Raw genomic sequence first — 22,583 nt, 5'->3', positions numbered from 1 at the left:
GCAGCTGACATGGCTTATGGTCTGCTGAGAGCAGCAGAGGGAAGCGAAGTCGGGTGGGTGGGAGTGCGTTACACTGAAATAGGGATTTGTCACCCCAGCTTTTTTGCCAGCAGGGACTTTCGAGTCAGATTTGGGGGCTTCCCGTACCAACCCCACGCTGGGAACTTCTTTCGAGATCCAGAAATCTAGCAGAATAGTTGTTGTCTGAAAAGCCTGAGGGTTCATTTCTTATGGCAGCCAACCACATCTCTCTCCCTTCATAAAGCCCCTCGGAGCCACTCGGAGATGAGAAGCCATTAAGGTCCATCCTGAGCACCCAGACATAATTCATTGCTATAGCACTTGTGGGAGTCATGAAGCTGGACAAGTTTTCAGCTCTCTAAATCTCCTGCCCTTCCAGGCACGTGTGGTTGAGCAGTCAGTTAACACTTTTCCTTCCCTTCTGTTGTACGAATGAGGAGCTTCTGACTGTTTTGGTTCTTTTTTTGAAAGAGAAGCATTTTGCCCATTAAATAGAAAAGGGCCTGATCTTTTAATCCAAACCTCATCACATCTGGCTTTCCTAATCAATCAGCGGTATTTACTGAGCACCAACTATGTGCAGGGCACTGTACCGAGCACTTGGGCGAGTACAATACAACACAGTTAGCAGATGTGATCCCTGGCCGTATTTTTCCCTGGCACCTGGAATGTGTCTATATGTTATATTGTACTCTCCCAAGTGCTTAGTCCAATGTTCTGCACCCAATTAAGGGCTCAATAAATACAGTTAACTTACTTCTGCAGTCGGTATTGCTGGGCTGTTCACTTCCATAAGACTCTTGCCTGTGAGCAGGGTTGAGCCCCTCAAGGGACAGGATCCTTGTCAAATTCCCACTTGTATACGCTTTTCCAGAATTGAGTGTACTGCTCTGCAAACGGTAAGCACTTAATAAATACTATTACCAGTGATCATTCAGGCACTTACCCAGGGAACGCTTGGAGGAGGGTAGGGTATGGTACTTTTTGTACTTTCCAGAGGGAGGAAGAAGCAGCCCATCTGGCCTAATACCTAACATTTGTGGTATTTGTTAAGTGCTTATTAAGTGCCAAGCACTGTAGAGAGCGTTAGCGTAGACACCAGCTAATCAGGTTGAACACAGTCCATGTCCCACACGGGGCTCACAGACTTAATCCCCATTTTACAGATGAGGTAACTGAGGCACAGAGAAGTGAAGTAACTTGCTGAAGATCACATAGCAGACAATTGGTGGAAACAGAATTAGAATCCAGGACCTTCTGTCTTCCAGTCCATGCTCGATTCACTAGGTCGAGCTCCTTCTCAGCATTTGCCCAGCCTTCAGGCTGGGCAGTAACAGTAATAATAACTGTGGTATTTGTTAAGCACTTACCTTGTGCCAGGCACTGTACTAAGCACTGGGTAAATACAAGCAAATCGGGTTGGACACAGTCTTTGTCCCACAAGGGGCTCACGGTCTTAATCCCCATTTTACAGATGAGGTTACTGAAGCACAGAGAAGTGAAGTGACTTGCCCGAGGTCACACACAGGCAAGTGGCAGAGCCAAGGGAAAAACCCAGGTCCTTCTGCCTCCCAAGCCCATGCTCTATCCCCTAGACCAGGCTGCTTCTCAGCAGAATGGGGGTCATTCATCCTGACTCTAAGTGGAAAGAGCCAGCCTTCATGACTCATTTCGGTGTTTTAGGCAGCTCCTGTGTTTTCCAAACAGGATTCTGGGAGCCAGCTAATTTTCTGATGAGTTGTCTGGCTCCTAACAGCTGAAGCTCTTGGAGTAGGTAGGTGGGCACTGGAAGCCCAGAAAGTTGAATTTCATTTGGGAACCCAGCACCACTTTGCATTTTTTGGCAGTCTGCCTTGGGGCAGGTCACTAGAAAAGGCAGCTATCAGCTGATCAAGTTTTGGCAAGAAGGGAATGCAAAAGGAAAATCTAAAAAATAAAAGACTTTCTTGTGTTACGCAGTCAGTTCACATGGGAGTGTAAGAAATGTCACATCCCCAACCGGAAAATAAGGGTACATCCAGAATGGACAAAACCTGCCAACGCTGGTTATATGAATACTTCCTCTTTGCAAAAATATTTGTCTGTAACTCAAGGGTATTCCGGGGATTTGACCCACTGGTCTACCAACTCTGTTGTGTCGTACTCTCCCAAGTACTTTGTTTGGTGTTCCTCACACAAAAAGTGCTCAATAAATACCATTAATTGACTAATAGATTGCTTTGACATTTTCTGGAACAGCTAGCTTCAGGTGGTCAGTCTCCCAAGATGAAAGGATCGCAGGAACTTAGGCTTTATCTAGCAGCTTTGTCATTTTTACCAGAATTCAGATTTGCTTCATTTTTATCTGTTTGAAAACTAGACTTCTACTGGTTGGCTAGAGAGTGTGTGGAAGTTACAGAGCCTACATAACAAATGAGCCTGACTGATATCAATCAGTGGCCCTGGTATTTATATGAAAACCAAACCAAAGTCCCAGCAGCAGTTAAACCTGTATTATTCTTCTACTGGCTGAGGATGTCTTTCTATATTAAATCCATTTCTACTGGTTTAGGGGTGCCAATGAAAAGTCTCACACTAAGACAGTCAAGGTGGCTAACAGCCTTGATTTAGTAGCGGGGGTGGATTTCTGCATAGTCTCCAAGCAGGAGACTTCTGGGTGAAACCTTCTCCCTCGGCTAATTTGGTACTCACCTAATTTTTGAAAACGATTGAGTCCCCGAATTTTCGTGGAGGCAGGTTCAATTTGAGTGGAATGGTGTGTGAGTAGCATACATTGTTACACATATTTGTTCACAGAACGAATGGGGGCTTTAGCACTGAACAAGGTTACAAAATTGAATGCATTTCACTGCAATTGTACTGAAGGCTAACATTCGGGATTTGACACCCCCATCATTCCCAACTTAGAAAATGAAGGGAGAACTTTTGTAGTGCTTCCACATTAAGAAAGAAGGATCCAGCAAGGGAACTGGTTGAATTTAGGGTTTGGTTTTTTTTATTAGTAAAGCCCAAGTTGTAAAATGTCCATTTTTTTTTTCCATTTTATTTCACTGCCATCTCAAATTTGCCTTCAAAATACTGAGAAATACTCATGCGGGAAAAATCAAAGGCTCGGGTCGAGTTCTCTGAATCTGCATCATCCCAGAGTGATCCTGAAAAAGGCCTGGGGGAGCAAAATCCAAAGCAACCGAAGTCCTGAATTTGTACAAAGTTACAGCCATCACGTACAAAGGACACACGTAAGAAATCGGAGGAGGAAAAAGTTGACACCCAGCTGTGCTCTACCCTGCTGAAGCTGGACCCTGGGAGAAGGGCTAACAGTCCAGTTTACATAAAAATGACTCTTAAAAAACCCCCTCCCCACCCCAGAGTTTAAGAACCTGTACACTCGGTGAGGTCACCGTTTGCTCCATGCTGCGGTTGCGCCCGAGGGGCTTGTGTGTGGGACCTCTGAAGCCAGAAGTCGTGAAGATGCCACGGGAACTCAGGCGTGGAGAGGATCAGTCGGTTCGACGGACCAAGTGAGAAGCAAGACCCTGCATCTGACCGGGGATGGATCCAAGGACGCCAACCATTAAAGCCGCGAGGTGAGTGGCTATCTTCTCTCCCCTTGGGAAGCACTAGGATTCCGGAACCCTATTCAACTTCTGCTCTTTGGATTCCAAAGATCTGTACTTTTCATCCAACACGGGCGTGTTTGGCTGAAAGTGGATGACTGGCTTGATCTGAAACACGTTAAAATCCTCCTGGTTCTTCTGGTTGCACGCCTTCACCCTGTGCTCCAGCTGGGGGCTGGTTTTGGGGGATCCAGCGGGGCTCGGCAGTTTAAGATTGACCGGGTCTAACCCTTTCTGAGACAAGGAGTCCTCCGACAGTGAGGAGAGCAGTTCCTGGACCATCGCATTGTTGACCCGGGGCCGGGGTCGCTCGAAGCGGCCCGGCTGGGGATTCCCCTCCCTCTCCAAGGGCCGGTACTCCGACGACTCCTCGCGGGTGGTGCTGCAGTCCGTCGAGGAGCCGAAGGTCTGGCTGCTGACGCTCTGGGCCCGGGTGACGGAGCTGTCGACGGAGCGGGAGAGGGTCCCGGGGCTGCCGAGTTTCAGGGGCACGTCCGCCGTGAAGAGATCAGAGGAGACGTTGGGATGGTGGATGTCGATGGCTGCCGTGGTGATGACACAGATGGCGGGTTCGGGGACCCCGCTGTCTGCAAGCAAACAAGGAGACTGGGTACAGGAGCAGCTGCTGGTTGCTTGTAGGTCCACTATTGACCTCACTAGAGAGAGAGGAGCATCTTGTCCTCGTAAAAAAATTCATTCATTCACTCAATCATATTTACTGACTGCTTATTGTGTGCCGAGTACTGTACTAGGCGCTTGGGAGAGTACAAAATAACAATAAACGGACGCATTCCCTGCCCACAAAGAGCTTACCGTCGAGAGGGACGAGCTTACCATTCAATGACACTGTGCTTCTCATAACTGCCTTAGCTTTTATAATAATAGAGCTTTTATTTCCTGTAGATGGAAGGTCACTATAGGCAGGGAATGTGTCAGTTTATTGTTGTACTGTCCTCTCCCAAGATCTTAGGACAGTGCTCTGCACACAGTAGTCGCTTAGGAAATATGGCTGAATGAATGAATGAGTTTGGGGCTTCTTTGTAAAATCCTGTCACAGAAACCTCAGGTCAGGAGTCCTAACCTGCCCCTCGTCCATGAATGGTGAGTTTCTCCTTCAAAGCAGCGTGGTCTAGTGGATAAAGCATGGGCCTGGGAGCCAGAGGACCTGGGTTCTAATCCCACCTCCTCCACTTGCCTGCTGGGTAACCTTGGACAATTCGTTTAACTTTCTCTTTGCCTCAGTTTCCTCAACTGCAAAATGGGGATCCTCTTCCTGTTTTCCCTCCCACTTAGACTGTGACAAGGACATGTGGGACAGGGACTGTATTCAGCCTGATTGACTGATTAGCTTAGAACAATGCTTGACATATAGTAAGTGCTTAACAAATATCACATAAAAGATAATTAGTAGGGTAAGGGCAAAAATTGTTCCTCCAGACTTTAAAATGCAGAACATGGGAGTTTCAAGTAAAAACAAAATAAAACAATCCCCCTCCTGCTACCCAAGATCATAAAATAGTGAATTAAAAATTCTTTCCAAAAAGACTGAGGCACGAAAGGGACAAGGTTGCTGTGGGTAATTTAAAAATCAGTCCAATAAAAAGATTTCAGCCTTACTGTGGCCTTTTCAAATGGGAAAATTGGAATAGCATAGCCTAGTGGATAGATTACGGGCCTGGGAATCAGAAGGACCTGGGTTCTAATTCCTGCTCCTCCACTTGTCTGCAGTGTGACCTTCTCTGTGTCTCAGTTCCCTCACCTGTAAAATGGGAATCAGGACTGTGAGCCTCATGTGGGACACGGACTGTGTCCAATACTGATGTCCAACATTGATGTCCAACACTCAGTAAAGTGCTGGGCACATAGTAAGTGCTTTAAGAAATTCAAAAAAAGTTCCAACTCCCCCCCTGCCCCCAAGAAAAAAAATCTGGATGAGGCAAACTGGATGATTGGTTCCTCTAGATCGTAAACTCGGTCTGGGCAGGGAACATGTCTGTTAATTCTGTTATGTTGTACTCTCCCAAGTACTTAGTACAGTGCTCTGCACATAGTAAGAGATCAATAAATTTAATTGGTTGATTAATTGGTCCTTTCAAATGCTCGTTCTGTTGGGGCTTTGTCCTGGATCAACTGAGCTTTAGCATTTTCCCACTTTGACATTACCCTAGCTTCTAACTTGTTTTCATTTCCTTCTCCTTTCTGATCTCCTTCCTAGCAAAATCTCATCCAAACTGCTCCCATCCTTCTTGAAGTAACTAGATCACTTTACCTGTTGGATGACCCCCTGAACAATGGACAACATATTCTTAACCCATCACCATTTCAAGCTCTCCACCTGTAGCTGTCTGGAGATCCAGCCCATGTCTGGGTTTTAGGGAATGTAAAAAAAAAAACAAAACAGAATTTCCCCCAAGAGGCCCTAGTAAGATTACATCTGGTTTATGACATTCGCTCCAGTGGTACATCTGGCTTGGGGTAGCTAGAGATGAGTTGCTATATTCAGAATTTTGGTGAGGGCCTGGCAAGCAATCTTACCTGTACTGGGCTCATTGTAATATTGGCTGATGTAGTTATTCATGTCATCCTTCACCACAGCCTCTGATAGGGAGGGGAGAGAGAGAGAATGAGAATGCTAACGATTATTAGAAACAGCATGGCTTGGTGGAAAATGCATGGCTTGGGAGATGAGACCTGGGTTCAAATCCCAGCTCTGCCACCTACCTGCTGTGTGACCTTGGGCATGTCACTTAACTTCTGTGCCTCAGTTCCTTCATCTGCAAAATGGGGATTCTCCCTCCTACTTAGACTGTGAGCCCCATGGAGGACCTGATCATCTTGTAACTACCCCAGCACTTAGTACAGTGCTTGTACTTAAATACCTCAATTATTATCATTATTATTATTCTCTAATAATTACCAAGATCCATCGATAGTCTAGAAAGAGTGAAGGTCGTACTACTGGCCTAGTCCCTAATTTAGGGAGAGGACAAAGAGGTTTCTGGGTTGCAGAGGTAGTGTCTACTAAATCTATTGTATTGCACTTGCCCGAGTGTTTAGAACAGTGCTCTGCATAAAGTAAGCGCTCAAAATCCATTGAGGAGTTTTCTTGCTGATTCTCTGAGGACAGACTGTGAGTAAGCATCGATTCCTGGCCCATCGTTTGATCCCATCCTTGGGCTCTGCCAAGGGGAGCAGTGAGGGAAGCTGTTGTTCCCAGGGAACGACCTCACTTCCTGATAATGTCTTGCCCATCTCCTGGTGGGGATCCAGCCTAAAGGGGAAATCGACACACTTCCAAAGAAAGAGAAACAGGAGCCAAAGAGTTCCGGGATCCGTGCCGCTCTGACCGCTTTCTTCCATCCTTCCTCTTTCAATAGATCTGATATTGATAAATATAGAAAAGAATATATTCGAAATTGGCTTCCAGTTAACCAGAAGTCAAAGGGGACAGGGTGAAACCGGGCAAATGAATTGATACTTTTTTGTAAGGATGTCGGTTGCCTTCTCCACCCCACTTTTTCTCAGGGTCACGAATACGTGATTTCCCAGTTGAAAACTGGGAGTCAGTTGCTGAGAAGAGAACTGCATGGCACAGTGCCATCGAGATGGGAGTGGCTGCCTCAGAGCAATAGCTTTGTGTGGATAAGAAAAACAGGGAGGCAAAAGTGAAAAAAAAGGCCTGATGCTGCAAATGTTAAAGCACAAGAGGGGACAACCTTTTTGTTGTTTTAAATGTGGCTGGGGCTGTGGATCCCGCAATGGCCTTTTTGATCAATCAATGGTATTTGAGTGCTTACTGGGTGCAGAGCCCTGTACTAAGCACTTGGGAGAGTACAATACAACACGGTTGGTTGACACATTCCCTGCCCACAGTGACCTTACAGTCTAGTGGGGGAGACAGATATTAATATACATAAGTTATAAATTAAATTATAGATAAAATTATGCATTTACCCTTATAAAATAAATTTTCAGTCCCTCAACAGCAAAAGTCACCATCAGTAGTATTTTCATCACCCTATTTATTTTGTTAATGAAATGTACATCGCCTTGATTCTATTTAGTTGCCGTTGTTTTTACGAGATGTTCTTCCCCTTGACTCTATTTATTGCCATTGTTCTTGTCTGTGTTCTTGTCTGTCCGTCTCCCCCGATTAGACTGTAAGCCCGTCAAACGGCAGGGATTGTCTCTATCTGTTGCTGACTTGTTCATTCCAAGCGCTTAGTACAGTGCTCTGCACATAGTAAGCACTCAATAAATACTATTGAATGAATGAATAGTGACTTTGTTCAATATGAAAGGCAATTATATAGTAATAACTGATTAGTGATTCACCGTTTTTCCTCCCCTTCTGTTCCTTTTTGCCAAGAGTGCTAAGGAGCTCCGAGAGAGGTAATGAAGTCAAGGGCCTGGAATAGCTATAAACTGGATAATCAGGTTTTCTTTCTTTTTTCCAGGGCTTTTATTCTGTGCCAAGAACAAGATCATTCATTCATTCAATAGTATTTATTGAGTGCTTACTATGTGCAGAGCACTGTACTAAGCGCTTGGAATGTACAAATCGGTAACAGATAGAGACAATCCCTGCCCTTTGACAGGCTTACAGTCTAATCGGGGGAGACAGACAAGAACAATAGCAATAAATAGAATCAAGGGAAAGAACATCTCATTAAAACAATAGCAAAGAAATAGAATCAAGGTGATGTACATCTCATTAACAAAATAAATAGGGTAATGAAGAAATATAATCAGACACAGCCCGTCTCACATGAGACTCACAATCTAAGAGGGAGAGGACCCAATACTTTATCCTCCACTGTTCAGAGGAGGAAACAGAAGGACAAGAAGGTCACCCAACAAGGCTTTTGGTAGAGCTGGGACTAGAACCCAGATCTCCTGGCTCCTACACCCATGCTCTTACTACTAGGCCAGGCCGCTTCTCTGTCTCTAAATCTTCCCCATGAATTGTGATATTGGTACATTGTCTTGGCAGGGAGCATTTCTGTCACCCCATCCTGCAGCCTGCCATTCTAAAGAAAAAAAAAAAACGATTGGCAGCAGTGAAGCTGCGGGGAATAAAGAACTTCATTAACATGGCATCAGCTGCCAAGGAGGTTCCTGAGTTGGTCTGGAAGCTCTTGCAATTTTTTTATTAATGGTATTTGTTAAGTGCTTCCTATGTACCATGCACTGCACTAAGCGCTGGGGGAGATACAGCTAATCAGATTGGACACAGTTCATGTCCCACATGGGGCTCACAGTTTAATCCCCATTTTACAGATGAGGCAACTGAGGCACAGAGAAGTGAAGTGACTTGTCCAAGGTCACACGGCAGACAAGTGGCAGAGCTGGGATTAGAACCTAGGTCCTTCTGAATTCCAGGCCCAGCTCTATCCTCACTGCTTCTCAAATGAAGAAGCCAACACCTCAGGCTTGCTGCCTCATCTTCATGAACCCCACTTAGTACTTGTCGGCCAAACCTTGCTATGTTGGGGCATAAAAAAATGCTAATCACTGATTCCCCCTTTCATGGGCCTGAAAAAGACATGGAAATCTCAACACCCATTAAGAGCAGGTGGTATCCAATCAGAATCTATTTTTTTTCCAAGCTGCCATAAATAGGGGTCCATGGCGCTCTTTTTCCTAACCAGAATGGCTGGTGGTATATCAATCGATTCATTGCATTTATTGATTGTTGTGTGTACAGAACTGTTCAAAGCACTTGGGGAAATAAATTTCAACAGGGTCAGTGGACCCACTCCCTGCCCACAATGAGCTTAGATTCTAGAGAGGGAGATATATACTCCGATGATTTGCTTTCGTAAGGAAAGTGACACCATGTGCATTCTGAACAAATGTAGCTGATGTGACAAAGAATAAGATTTCACCTCATCTCTTTAGCTAATGGTTTGGACAGAAGATGTAGGTTGAATTAAATAAACTGACCAAAGAACAAACGAGGCCTCCCGCACCCTTGTTTATTAGCATTAAGGCAGAGCCAGGGAAAAAAACCCATAAATTTCCGAACACTACTGCAGGAGGTGGGGCTGGGAATCAGTGTTCCATCCTAATTCCAGCCTGCACATGCAGAAAGGTGAGCTCTGCTACCTGGCAAAGTAAATGTGTAACTTTAATGGAAGGAAAAAAAGACTGATCCTCCTTTTGAGGAGAAGGCTATCCACCGACTCCAGGGAGACTCTCCCTATCAAGACTGGCCTCTTAGGGAAAAAAAAGAGGAAAAAAAAAGAAGAGGCAGTACTGGGGCCCAGATCCAGAGGCATTTTTCCATTTCATTGAGAAGCAGAGTGGGCTAGTGGCTAGAGCACAGGCATTTGGAGTCAGTAGGACCTGGGTTCTAATCCTGAATCTGCACTTACCTGCTGTGTGGCCTTGGGCAGGTCACCTTGCTTCTCTGTGACTCAGTTACCTCAGTAACCGTATCATGTTGTACTCTCCCAAGCTCTTAGTACAGTGCTCTGCACACAGTCAGCGCTCAAAAAATGCAATTGAATGAACAGTGGGCCCCCTATGCGGAAGAGGGACTGTGTCCAATCTGATTATCTTGTATCTATCCCAGTCATTGGCACATAGTAAGTGCTTAACAAATACCATTTAAAAAAAAACTTCCTCCCAAGCCAACCTCTAACTGTATCTTACTCTCAACTCTTCTGCCTCCACCCCCTTGTTCATTCCTTTGTCCCCAAAGGGATCCCCTCTTTCCCTACATCAGGCAAACCACAGCTCTCCCCACATTCTATTCCTTAGAATTCCCTCTTCCAACAAACTTGCCCTGATTTATTTCCAACATCTTCCTTTCACCATCTCTAGCAATTATGAACTTGTCTTCACCTTCCTTAGCACTCATATATGTATGACCCTTCAATTTATTTGTTTTGACCACTACCTGCTCAATTAGAAGCCTATGAAAGCAGGAAGGGTTAGGTAAGGATAGGGATAGTATTTCCTGAGTGCTGTGTGCAGAACACTGTGCTAAGTGCCTGGAAGGGTGCGATACAACAGAAGTAGTAGAACCCATGCCCTGCCAATGCGGAATTTACAATATAAGGGGAAGACAGACCTTAAAATAAATGAAGGACATATATATAAGGGCTTTAGGGCTGAGGGTGGGTTGAAATATCAAGTGCTTGAAGGGTACAGATCTAAACTCACCCTTATATTCTCACAAGTTCTTAGTACAGCGCTCCGCATAGAGTAAGCACTCAATAAATACTATCGATTATAATAATTGTGGTTATTTGTTAAGGGCTTACTGTGAGCTAATCACTGTATTAAGCACTGGGGTAGATACACAATAATCAGGTAGACACAGTCCCTGTCCCCCATGGGGTTCATAATCTAAGTAGGAGGGGGAACAGATAATGAATCTCCATTTTACAGATAAGGAAACTGAGGCAAGAGAAGATAAGGGACTTGCCCAGGGTTGCACATCAGGCAAGTGGCAGAGCCGGATCCTCTGACTCCCAGGTCCGTGCTCTTCACTAGGCCATGTTGCTTCTCGATTGATTGAATACTACTGATGGATTAGTTTTAAGAATATTTAAGTTTATCGTCTTCATTTAGAGTGAAAATTCCTTGCGGGCAGGGAATGTGTCACTTCATTATTCTGTACTTCCCAAGCACCTCATTCACTGAGCCTCCCCAAGTGACTCCATAAATGCTACTATCCTTATTCCCTCTCCAAACTGTGGGCTCTGAGGTTGTGGTGAGGCTAAGTCCCTGAGGAGCCAATGCAGGACCATTCGCCTCTACCACCCACTCCAGTTACTTGTCGCCGTCATCTACCGCCCTCCCGGTCCCACCTCCGACTTCTTCAACCACCTTGACCCCTTTCTCACCTTCCTTCTCTCCTTCTCTCTGCCCACTCTGATCCTTGGAGACTTCAACATCCATACGGATGTACCCGACGACTCCTCTGCCGCCCGCCTGCTATCCCTCCTCGACTCTGCCGACCTCCTCCTCCACCATACCGCGCCCACTCACCGACTCGGTCACACCCTCGATCTTGTCATCTCCTACCGCTGCACTATCTCCTCACTCACCAACTCTGAAATCCCTCTCTCGGACCATAACCTTCTCACCTGCCTCATCTCTCACACTCCCTCCCCCTGCAAATCTTCGCTACTGCCCCACAGAGACCTCCGCTCTCTCGATCCCATCCGTCTTTCCAATAGCATCTCGCCTCACCTTGCCGCCCTGTCCTCTCTTCCCACTCTCGACGATCAGGTCTCCGCTCTCAACTCCACCCTCTCTACTCATCTCGACTCTCTCGCCCCCCTTTCCCTCCGCCGCTCTCGCGCCACTAACCCACAGCCCTGGATCACCTCCTCCGTCCGCCTCCTACGCTCCTATGCTCGAGCTGCTGAGCGCTGCTGGCGAAAGTCCAAGCACCAAGCCGACCTCACACACTTCAAATTTATCCTTTCCTGCCTTAACTCTGCCCTCTCCTCCGCCAGGCAAAGCTTCTTCTCCTCCCTCATCGACACCCATGCCCGTCACCCCCGCCGATTGTTCCGGACCTTTAACTCCCTCCTTAGGCCCCCTGTTCCTCCCCCTCCCCCATCTCTCACCCCTAATGATCTGGCCACCTATTTCCTCACGAAAATCAACACGATCAGGTCTGAGCTCCCCAAAGTCACCCCTCCGCCTCTCCCCTCCCCCCCAACAACCCCCTCCCCTACTTTCCCATCCTTCCCTGCAGTATCCTCAGAGGAGATCTCCTCCCTCCTCGCAAGTGCCACCCCCTCCACCTGCGCCTCGGACCCCATTCCCTCTCACCTTCTTAAAACCATCGCCCCTGCCCTCCTCCCTTCCTTAACTTCTATTTTTAACCACTCAATCTCCAAGGGCTCCTTCCCCTCTGCCTTCAAACACGCCCACGTCTCCCCCATCCTAAAAAAACCCGCTCTTGACCCCACTTCCCCCTCCAGTTATCGTCCTATCTCCCTACTACCCTTCCTTTCCAAAATCTTAGAACGAGTCGTCTACAATCGATGCCTAGAATTCCTTAACTCCCATTCTCTCCTAGACCCCCTCCAATCTGGCTTCCGTCCCCTCCACTCTACCGAGACTGCTCTCTCTAAGGTCACCCATGACCTCCTTCTTGCCAAATCCAATGGCTCCTACTCCATTCTGATCCTCCTTGACCTCTCTGCTGCCTTTGACACTGTCGACCATCCCCTCCTCCTCCATACCTTATCTCACCTTGGCTTCACGGACTCTGTCCTCTCCCGGTTCTCCTCTTACCTCTCTGGCCGATCATTCTCGGTCTCCTACGCTGGAGCCTCCTCCCCCTCCCATCCTTTAACTGTTGGAGTTCCTCAAGGGTCAGTTCTTGGCCCTCTTCTGTTCTCCATTTACACTCACTCCCTCGGTGAACTCATCCGCTCTCACGGCTTTGACTACCATCTCTACGCAGATGACACGCAGATCTACATCTCCGCCCCTGTCCTCTCCCCCTCCCTTCGGGCTCGCATCTCCTCCTGCCTCCGGGACGTCTCCACCTGGATGTCGGCCCGCCACCTAAAACTCAACATGAGCAAGACTGAGCTCCTCATCTTCCCTCCCAAGCCCGGTCCGCTCCCAGACTTCTCCATCACCGTGGATGGCACGACCATCCTTCCCGTCCCGCAGGCCCGCAATCTCGGTGTCATCCTTGACTCGTCCCTCTCGTTCACCCCACACATCCTATCCGTTACCAAGACCTGCCGGTTTCACCTCTACAATATCGCCAAGATCCGCCCTTTCCTCTCCACCCAAACGGCTACCTCACTATTACGGGCTCTCGTTATATCCCGGCTAGACTACTGTGTCAGCCTTCTCTCTGACCTCCCTTCCTCCTCTCTCGCCCCGCTCCGGTCTATTCTTCACTCCGCTGCCCGGCTCATCTTCCCGCAGAAACGATCTGGGCATGTCACTCCCCTTCTTAAACAACTCCAGTGGTTGCCTATCGACCTCCGCTCCAAACAAAAACTCCTCACTCTAGGCTTCAAGGCTCTCCATCACCTTGCCCCTTCCTACCTCTCCTCCCTTCTCTCTTTCTACCGCCCACCCCGCACGCTCCGCTCCTCCGCCGCCCACCTCCTCGCCGTCCCTCGGTCTCGCCTATCCCGCCGTCGACCCCCGGGTCACGTCCTCCCGTGGTCCTGGAACGCCCTCCCTCCTCACCTCCGCCAAACTGATTCTCTTTCCCTCTTCAAATCCTTACTTAAAAATCACCTCCTCCAAGAGGCCTTCCCAGACTGAGCTCCTCTTCCCCCTCTACTCCCTCTGCCATCCCCCCTTTACCTCTCCGCAGCTAAAGCCTCATTTTCCCCTTTTCCCTCTGCTCCTCCACCTCTCCCTTCCCATCCCCACAGCACTGTACCCGTCCGCTCAACTGTATATATTTTCATTACCCTATTTATTTTGTTAATGAATTGTACATCGCCTTGATTCTATTTAGTTGCCATTGTTTTTACGAGGTGTTCTTCCCCTTGACGCTGTTTAGTGCCATTGTTCTTGTCTGTCCGTCTCCCCCGATTAGACTGTAAGCCCGTCAAACGGCAGGGACTGTCTCTATCTGTTGCCGACTTGTTCATCCCAAGCGCTTAGTACAGTGCTCTGCACATAGTAAGCGCTCAATAAATACTATTGAATGAATGAATGAATGAGGTTGCTGGAATGTTAATGTTTATATATAATGTTAGAGGAGAAGCAGCATGGCGTAGTGGAAAGAGCACGAGACTGCAAATCAGTGGACCTGGGTTCTAATCCTGCCTCCACCATTTCTCTGTTGTATGTCCTTGGGCAAGTTACTTCACTTCTCTGGTCCTCAGTTTCCTCATCTGTGCCTCAGGTTTGACATCGGCAATAGACTGTGATGCCCATCTGGGACAGGAGCCCGGGCTTGGGAGTCAGAGGTCGTGGGTACTAATCCTGGATCCGCCACTTGTCAGCTGTGTGATTTTGGGCAAGTCACTTCACTCTCTGTGCCTCTGTAAAATGGGGATTGAGACTGTGAGCCCCCCGGGACAACCTGATCACCTTATATCCCCCTAGAACACTTAGAACAGTGCTTTGCACATAGTAAGCGCTTAACAAATACTATATTTATTATCTTTTACCTAGCACTTAAATGTGGCACTTAAATACCACAATTTTTATAACTACTAGTACAGGGCACAGTTCCTCTTCCTCCATTAGCTAGCTCACTCTATGACTTCATCAAAAATCTGAATATATCATAATAATGATGGTATTTATTAAGCACTTACTATGTCCCAAGCTCTGAAGTAGATGTAAGATAATTTAATTGGACATATATGTACACTCTATCCACATGTTTACTGACTCCTTCAAAGAGCTCTAGCTGGTAGTGAGGCACAATTTCCCTTTCAAGAAAATATAGCTTTTTTTCCCCCATCAGTATTATTTTTTTCATTCTTATTTATTGAGCCCCGTACTAAACGCTTGGGAAAATACAACAATAAGCACAGTACAACAACGTTCACTGATCTTACACTTAACAATCCTATTGGTTTGCTAGACATAGAATTGAGATTTACCAGACTCACCTCAGAAACCTGTTTTATAGAGATGAGTTAAAATGTCAATTACAACATTAATCTGCCAGGCTAATGGTTCCATGGCCTTTTGTAACAGCAGATTACACACCCTGACCAGAGATTTAAAAACACCCTCCTCCCGGTCATCCCGAATTCATCCGAAATCTCAGATGAATGCATCCCATCCCTGTAAACATCTAGTTTACTAGTTCGGTCTAAAATATCCTATGTGGCAAAGACCAGTTCTTTTGCCCTGAAGAATCACTGTAGCAGTAGAAATTGCATTTATTAAGCACCTATTGAGGGCAGTGCCCTTTTTTTTAAATACGGTTTTTGTTAAATGCTATGTGTCTCTGACTCCCCACCTCTAGACTGTAAGCTCATTATGGGCATGGAATGTGGATGCTTATTTTTGTACTGTACTCTCCCAAGCGCTTTAGTACAGTGCTCTGCACACAGTAAGCACTCAATAACTACAATTGAATGAACGAATGAGTATGTGCCAAGCATTGTACTAGGCACTGGGGTAGATGTAAGTTAATTGGGTTTGATGCAGTCCCTGTCCCACATAAGGCTCACACTGTACTAAGCACCTGGAAAGTGATAAGCAAAGAAGTGATATATTTCTGACTCACTAATAATAATAATAATAATTGTGGTATTTGTTAATTACTTACTATGTGCCAAGCACTGTGTTAGATACAGTATATTCAGGTTTCACATGGGGCTCACAGTTTAAGTAGGAGGGAGAGCAGGTATTGAATCCTCATTTTGCAGGTGAGAGATCTGAGCCCAGAGAAGTTAAGTGGTTTGCCCAAGGTCACAGTGCAGAGAAGTGGCAGAGCCGAGATTAGAACCCAGGTCCTCTGACTCCCAGGCCTGTGCTGGTTCCACTAGGCCACACTGCTTCTCTAGAGCAAGGAATGTACGCTTTGATGGAGGAAACAGTGGAAACACATTGAAGTGGGGAGAAATTCCACTAAGCATGTTCATTTGGGGGATTTTGCAGGCGTTTAGGGGTAAACTTAAAAGGTGGGCTGGAAGCTGGAGGCCCACCAACATTTCGGTAGCAGGAATGAGCGACAGCCCCATAGAAATGAAACCCCGCCAATTAAATTGAATCTCCTGAGGATGTTGGATAGATCAAAATTTAAAAAATTCTCTCTGACTCTGGAGCAGGGTTCTGGTCAGCAAAGACTTTACCCTCAGCAGAATGGGCTTTTATTTTATTTTTCCCCACAGTGAGAACTACTGATGGAGAGCAAGATCGATTTGCAACAGCTCCTGCAGATAACGAAAGGCCAGAACCCTCGGTTAGGGTTCTGAGAAAAGCTGGAAGAGTACGAGTCGGCTCATGAAAATAGCAAAAGCATCCAGCGTGAACTTCAATCTTAAAAGTAACCTCTCTGCCTGGTCCGTAGTGTATCATGAGCTTTAAAAGCCTACTCTTTCCTAAGTGCTCTTTTTGATACTGTATTTCTGAAAAACCATTCTCATCCCTCTGAGCCGGATTTCCCACCTCCCTGGGGACTCTGTGGCTACAGCCCTGCCTTTGCATAGCACATTGTGGTTTGCAGGTGAAAGAAACAGATGTTTTCGGTAGAACACTTTCCCCGCATTACACGGCCCAAACCACCAAGCACTCTGTACCTGAAAGATCTGCATTCGGAAGACGGCGATCTAACCTGACACTGAAAGGGAACATGGTTGTTTGCCTCATTTCATTGGATCTTAAAAGCTTTTTTGGCCCCTGTTGATGTTTAAATGCCTCGAGTCAGAGGTGTGTTTTCTGCTAATGTCTGAGTTTAAAAGGGGGGGCCCTCAATGTAGCTCTAGGCAATACTACTGGATTAGGAGTACAATGCTCCCGATGCTATCTGATGGCAAAATACACTTCTTTTTAGCCATTCATAATTTATGTTCTAAATGCCATCTAACCTGGCCGGCTGGTAGCTATGGGTATGGGCACATTCTGGATCGAGCTGCAACTGGAGCATTCCAGAAGAAATTCGCCAGTGGGGTTGCCCCAGAATGGGGAAGCAAGTACTGCTTCAGGGAAATAGAGAATTATTATTAATATTATTATTATTGACTGTATTGCTAGGCTAAGCTCAAAAACCTGTTGGGAACTTCTAGTGATTCTGAGGAGAACTTTTTGAGCAGCGATTTGAGGCAGAGTAGTTTGATAGACGGCACATTTTATTGGAAGTCAAAAGCGAGAGGCTATTCTTCTGTCTTTTTTTATGGTACTTTTAAGCGCTTGTCTTATGCTGTCGAGTTGTCTCTGACCCATAACCACTCTGTGGATGCATCTCTCACAAAACGCCCCGTCTCCATCTGCAGTCGTTCTGCTAGTGTATCTATAGAGTTTCTGGGTAAAAATACGGAAGTGGTTTACCATTGTCTTCTTCCGCACAGTGTACTTAATGTTGGTATTTGTTAAGTGCTTACATGTGCAGAGCACTGTTCTAAGCGCTGGGGTAGATACAGGGTAATGAGGTTGTCTCACGTGAGGCTCACAGTCTTAATCCCCATTTTCCAGATGAGGGAACTGAGGCCCAGAGAAGTGAAGTGACTTGCCCACAGTCACACAGCTGCCAAGTGGCAGAGCCGGGATTCGAACCCATGACCTCTGGCTCCCAAGCCCGGGCTCTTTCCACTGAGCTATGCTGCTTCTCTGAGTCTTGAGACTGTTTCCCATGCCACTGCTACCCAGCACAGGTGAGCTTACTGTGTGTCAAACACTGTTCTAAGCCCTGGGGTGGATACAAGTTAATCAGGTTGGACACAGTCCTTGTCCCGCAATAAGGCTCGCAGTCCACATGGGAGGGAGTAGGCTTGAATCCCCATTTTACTGTTGAGGAAATTGAGGCACAGAGAAGTGAAGTGAATTGCCCAAGGTCACACAGCAGATAAGTGGAGGAGCTGGGATTAGAACCCAGGTCCTCCTGAGTCCAAGGCCTGTGCTCTTTCCACTAGATCACACTGCTTCTCTTAGCCATGCTGAAGAGAGCAATTCTCCCCTGACCTTGAGACCATCCCGCACTAAGTGAGTGTGGGCTTTCTACAAGTAAAGTGATCTCTGGCTCAGCTTGTTTACCTGTCAAATGGGAACAGGGATTAATAAGAGAAAATCTGGGGAAAGTGTTGCACTTTTTGGAAGGAAAACACTATATAAATTCAATATTATAACCACATTTGTAACCACAGGCCAACATAAGGCTCCAATTCTCTCCTTGACCCCCTCCAATCTGGCTTCCGTCCCCTTCACTCCACAGAAGCCACCCTCTCGAAAGTCACCGATGATCTCCCTTATGCCAAATCCACTGTGTGACTGTGGGCAAGTCACTTAACTTCTCTGTGCCTCAGTTCCCTCATCTGTAAAATGGGGATTAAGACTGTGAGCCCCACGTGGGACAACCTGATTCCCCTATGTCTACCCCAGCGCTTAGAACAGTGCTCGGCACATAGTAAGCGCTTAACAAATACCAACATTATTATTATTATTATTATTACTCAATCCTTATCCTCCTTGACCTCTCAGCTGCCTTCGACACGGTCGACCTCCTTCTCCTGGAAACGTTATCCAACCTCGGCTTCACTAACACTGTCCTCTCCCGGTTCTCCTCTCATCTCTCTGGCCGCTCATTCTATTTTGTGGCTTCCACTGCCTCCCATCCCCAAACTGTGAGTGTCATCAAGATTCAATTCTGGGTCCCCTTCTATTTTCCATCTACACTGGCTCGCTTGGAGAACTCATTTGCTCCCATGGCTCAACCACCACCTTTATGTGGATGATACCAAATCTACATCTCCAGCCCTGATCTTTGTCTCCCTCTCTGCAGTCTTGCATTTCTTCCTGCCTTCAGGACATTTCTATTTGGTTGTTCTCCCAACACCTCAAACTTAACATTTCCACAATAGAACTCCTTATCTTCCCACCCAAACCCTGTCCTTCCCATGACTTTCTCATCACTGTAGATGAGACCTGCATCCTTCCTGTCTCACAAGCCTGTAACCTTGGCATTGTTCTTGACTCCTCTCTCTCATTCAACCTACATATTAAATCCATCACTAAATCCTATCGGTTCTACCTTTACAATATCATTAAAATCCAAACTCATACTATGAGAAACGATCTGGGCATGTCACTCCCCTTCTTAAACAACTCCAGTGGTTGCCTATCAACCTCCGCTCCAAAAAAAACCTCCTCACTCTAGGCTTCGAGGCTCTACATCACCTTGCCCCTTCCTACCTCTCCTCCCTTCTCTCTTTCCACCGCCCACCCCGCACGCTCCGCTCCTCCGCCGCCCACCTCCTCGCCATCCCTCGGTCTCGCCCATCCCGCCGTCGACCCCCGGGCCACGTCCTCCCGCGGTCCCGGAACGCCCTCCCTCCTCACCTCCGCCAAACTGATTCTCTTCCCCTCTTCGAAACCCTACTTAAAACTCACCTCCTCCAATAGGCCTTCCCCGACTGAGCTCCTCTTCTCCCTCTACTCCCTCTACCACCCCCCCTTCACCTCTCCGCAGCTGAACCCTCTTTTCCCCCTTTCCCTCTGCTCTTCCCCCTCTCCCTTCCCATCCCCTCAGCACTGTCCTCATCCGCTCAACTGTATATATTTCCATTACCCTATTTATTTTGTTAATGAATTGTACATCGCCTTGATTCTATTTAGTCGCCATTGTTTTTACGAGACGTTCTTCCCCTCGACTCTATTTATCGCCATTGTTCTCGTCTGTCCGTCTCCCCCGATTAGACCGTAAGCCCGTCAAACGGCAGGGACCGTCTCTATCTGTTGCCGACTTGTTCATCCCAAGCGCTTAGTACAGTGCTCTGCACATAGTAAGCACTCAATAAATACTATTGAATGAATGAATGAATGAATAATACAATGGCTTATCCTATCCTGCTTTGATTACTGGATCAGCCTCCTTGCTGACCTCCCTGCCTCCTGTCTCTCCTCACTCCAGTCCATGTTTCACTCTGCTGCCCAGTTCATTTTTCTATAAAAATGTTCAGGGCATGGTTTCCCACTTCTCAAGAATCTCCAGTGGTTACTCATACACCATTGGCTTTAAAGCACTCAATCACCTTGCCCCCTCCTATCTCACCTTGCCACTCTCCTCCTACACTCCAGCCCATACACTTTGTTCCTCTAATGCCAACCTTGATCTTGCCGCCGACCTCATGCCCACGTCCTGCCTCTGGCCTGGAATGTCCTCTCTCCTTAAATCCAACAGACAATTGCTCTCCCCGCTTTCAAAGCCTTACTGAAGACACATCTCCTCCAAGAGGCATTCTCTAAGCCCTCCTTTCCTCTTCTCCCACTCCCTTCTGTGTCACCCTGATTTGCTCCCTTTATTCATCCCCCCTCCCAGTCCCACAACACTTAGGTACATATCTGTAATTTATTTATATTAATGTCTATCTCCCCCTCTAGACTGCAAACTCACTGTGGGCAGGGAATTTGCCTGTTTATGGTTATACTGTACTCCCCCAAGAACTTAGTACGATACTCTGCTCACAGTAAGCACTCAATAAATATGACTAAGTGAATGAATGAACTCTCACTTCCAGATATGAAAACTGACAAAGAGGCTGTTTAAATGACTTGTTCAAGTCCACACAAAGTTCTCCTTTTAGGGGAGTGCTGAATTATTTTCTTGGTTTCATGGTTTTTCTGTTTCTTCAGCCCCTTAGAGGAATGTATGATCTGCTGTGTGACCTTGGGTGTGACACTTAACTTCTCTGTATCTCAGTTACCACAAGGATTAAAACAGTGAGTCCCACATGGGAGGTGGACTGAGCCCAACCTGATTAGTTTGTATCTACCCCACTGCCTAGTTCAGTGCCTGGCACAGAGTAATCACATAACAAATACCATATAAATGCCAATCAGTAAATCAACAGTATTCATTGAGGATACTGAGTGCAGAGCGCAGAACTAAGTGTTTGGGAGAGTACAATATAACAAAGTCGGTAGACCCGTTCCCTGCCCACAACAAGCTTACAGTCTAGAGAGGGGGACATTCATATAAATATATAATTTAAAGATGTGTAAATATTAGGGGTGCAGTTGAGGGTGGAGCAAATATCAAATTCACAGATAATAGTAATAATTACTATGCACTGTGCTAGGCACTGGGGTAGATACAAGGTAATCAGATTGGACATAGTCCCTGTCCCATTTAGGGTTCAGTCCCCATTTTACAGATGAGGTAACTGAGGCACAGAGAAGTGAAGTGACTTGCCCATGGTCACACAGCAGAGAAGTGGCGGAGCCAGGATTAGAACCCAGGTCCTCCCGATTCCCAGACCTGTGCTCGAGGCCCTCTGATGTCAGGACCCCAAAAAAGGGGGTGGGGCACTCCTGGTGATATTGCCATCTCCCATCAAGCATGGCAGACAAGCAGCAAGCCTGAAACTTCAGGACTGAGGATGTGAGAGAGGGAATTGATTACAGAGGTAGTGGTTTGCCCAGCGCCACTCATACGCCCTTTTCCCTGCCAATCAGTTTCCTTCTGGGGCCCAGTGTGCCACAAGCAAGTTGACAGGTGGGGTGAAACACATCCTGAAATGTATTCAAAGGGTAGAACCCACGAACAGCCAAAGCACCACAGCCTAGTGCTGATGAGGGGCCCCAGTTCCCCCAGTAGCCACCGTGGCCATCACCACCCATGATAGCCAGCTGTTTTTCAAGACTCCCACAGGGTTTTTCCACCTCATGGAATGCCCAAGGTGGTTCTTGGTCAGAAATCTCCACCACTGATGGCGCAGTCCCAACAGGCAGAGTCAGGACTAAATCGGGTCGCCTGATTCCCAGAACTGTTCTTTTTCCTTGGGACCAACAGCAGCGCTAGCAGGCCAAACCTAATTCACCAGTGTCAGACCAAGTGAGCCACTATCTCTAGCCTGATACCATTCTCCCTCGAAGGCAAGCAGCATCCTAAATGTCTCCTGCCTTCTTCTCAAGACTCGTTCGGCTTGTTGTTTTCACCCGGCTAGGAGTGAAAGCACATTATTGCCAGAGGTTGTTTCTACTAAAGAGCCTCAGGAGACGAAAAAGCAAATGTGAGACTGAAACTCAAGTAGTCTAACCTCATGGTCATATAGCAAGGCATTGGTAGAGTTTTCCCTTTTCATAGATGGTAAAAGGGGGATATACACTAATCTAGGAATTTGTGATTATCATTCAGATGCCAATATTAATTCTGATACCACTGGACTTCCTTCATTTTGGGAGAGGTAGGGTTAGAAACAGGCTCCAGGTTTCCTTGAGACAATCTTCCCAGTGATTTGGGTTGCCAGACAGAGTGGCAGCCAGGACTCCGTGTGACCTTGGGCAAGTGCCTTGACCTCTCTGTGTCTTCCATAAAAT

The 22,583-nt window shown here is 46.8% G+C and overlaps 1 protein-coding gene across 7 annotated transcripts in view; it reads right to left on the bottom strand.

Moving 5' to 3' along the window:
- Positions 1 to 2,993: 2,993 nt before the first annotated feature.
- TMEM266 (transmembrane protein 266) overlaps positions 2,994 to 22,583 on the bottom strand; it is a 107,812-nt gene continuing 88,222 nt past the window's right edge. For all 7 annotated transcript variants that reach the window (XM_029065857.1, XM_029065856.1, XM_029065859.1 and 4 more), the window contains 2 exons: positions 6,174 to 6,236; positions 2,994 to 4,225 (listed from right to left, as the gene is read on the bottom strand). In XM_029065857.1, coding sequence (XP_028921690.1) covers positions 3,642 to 4,225; positions 6,174 to 6,236 — 647 coding nt within the window. In that variant the 3' untranslated portion in view covers positions 2,994 to 3,641. The remainder of the gene's footprint in view (positions 4,226 to 6,173; positions 6,237 to 22,583) is intronic.

The sequence above is a fragment of the Ornithorhynchus anatinus genome, chromosome 5 (assembly GCF_004115215.2).
Source record: "Ornithorhynchus anatinus isolate Pmale09 chromosome 5, mOrnAna1.pri.v4, whole genome shotgun sequence".
In the NCBI taxonomy this organism is placed as follows: Eukaryota; Metazoa; Chordata; class Mammalia; order Monotremata; family Ornithorhynchidae; genus Ornithorhynchus; species Ornithorhynchus anatinus.
This window is presented reverse-complemented; position numbering and strand designations above follow the sequence as displayed.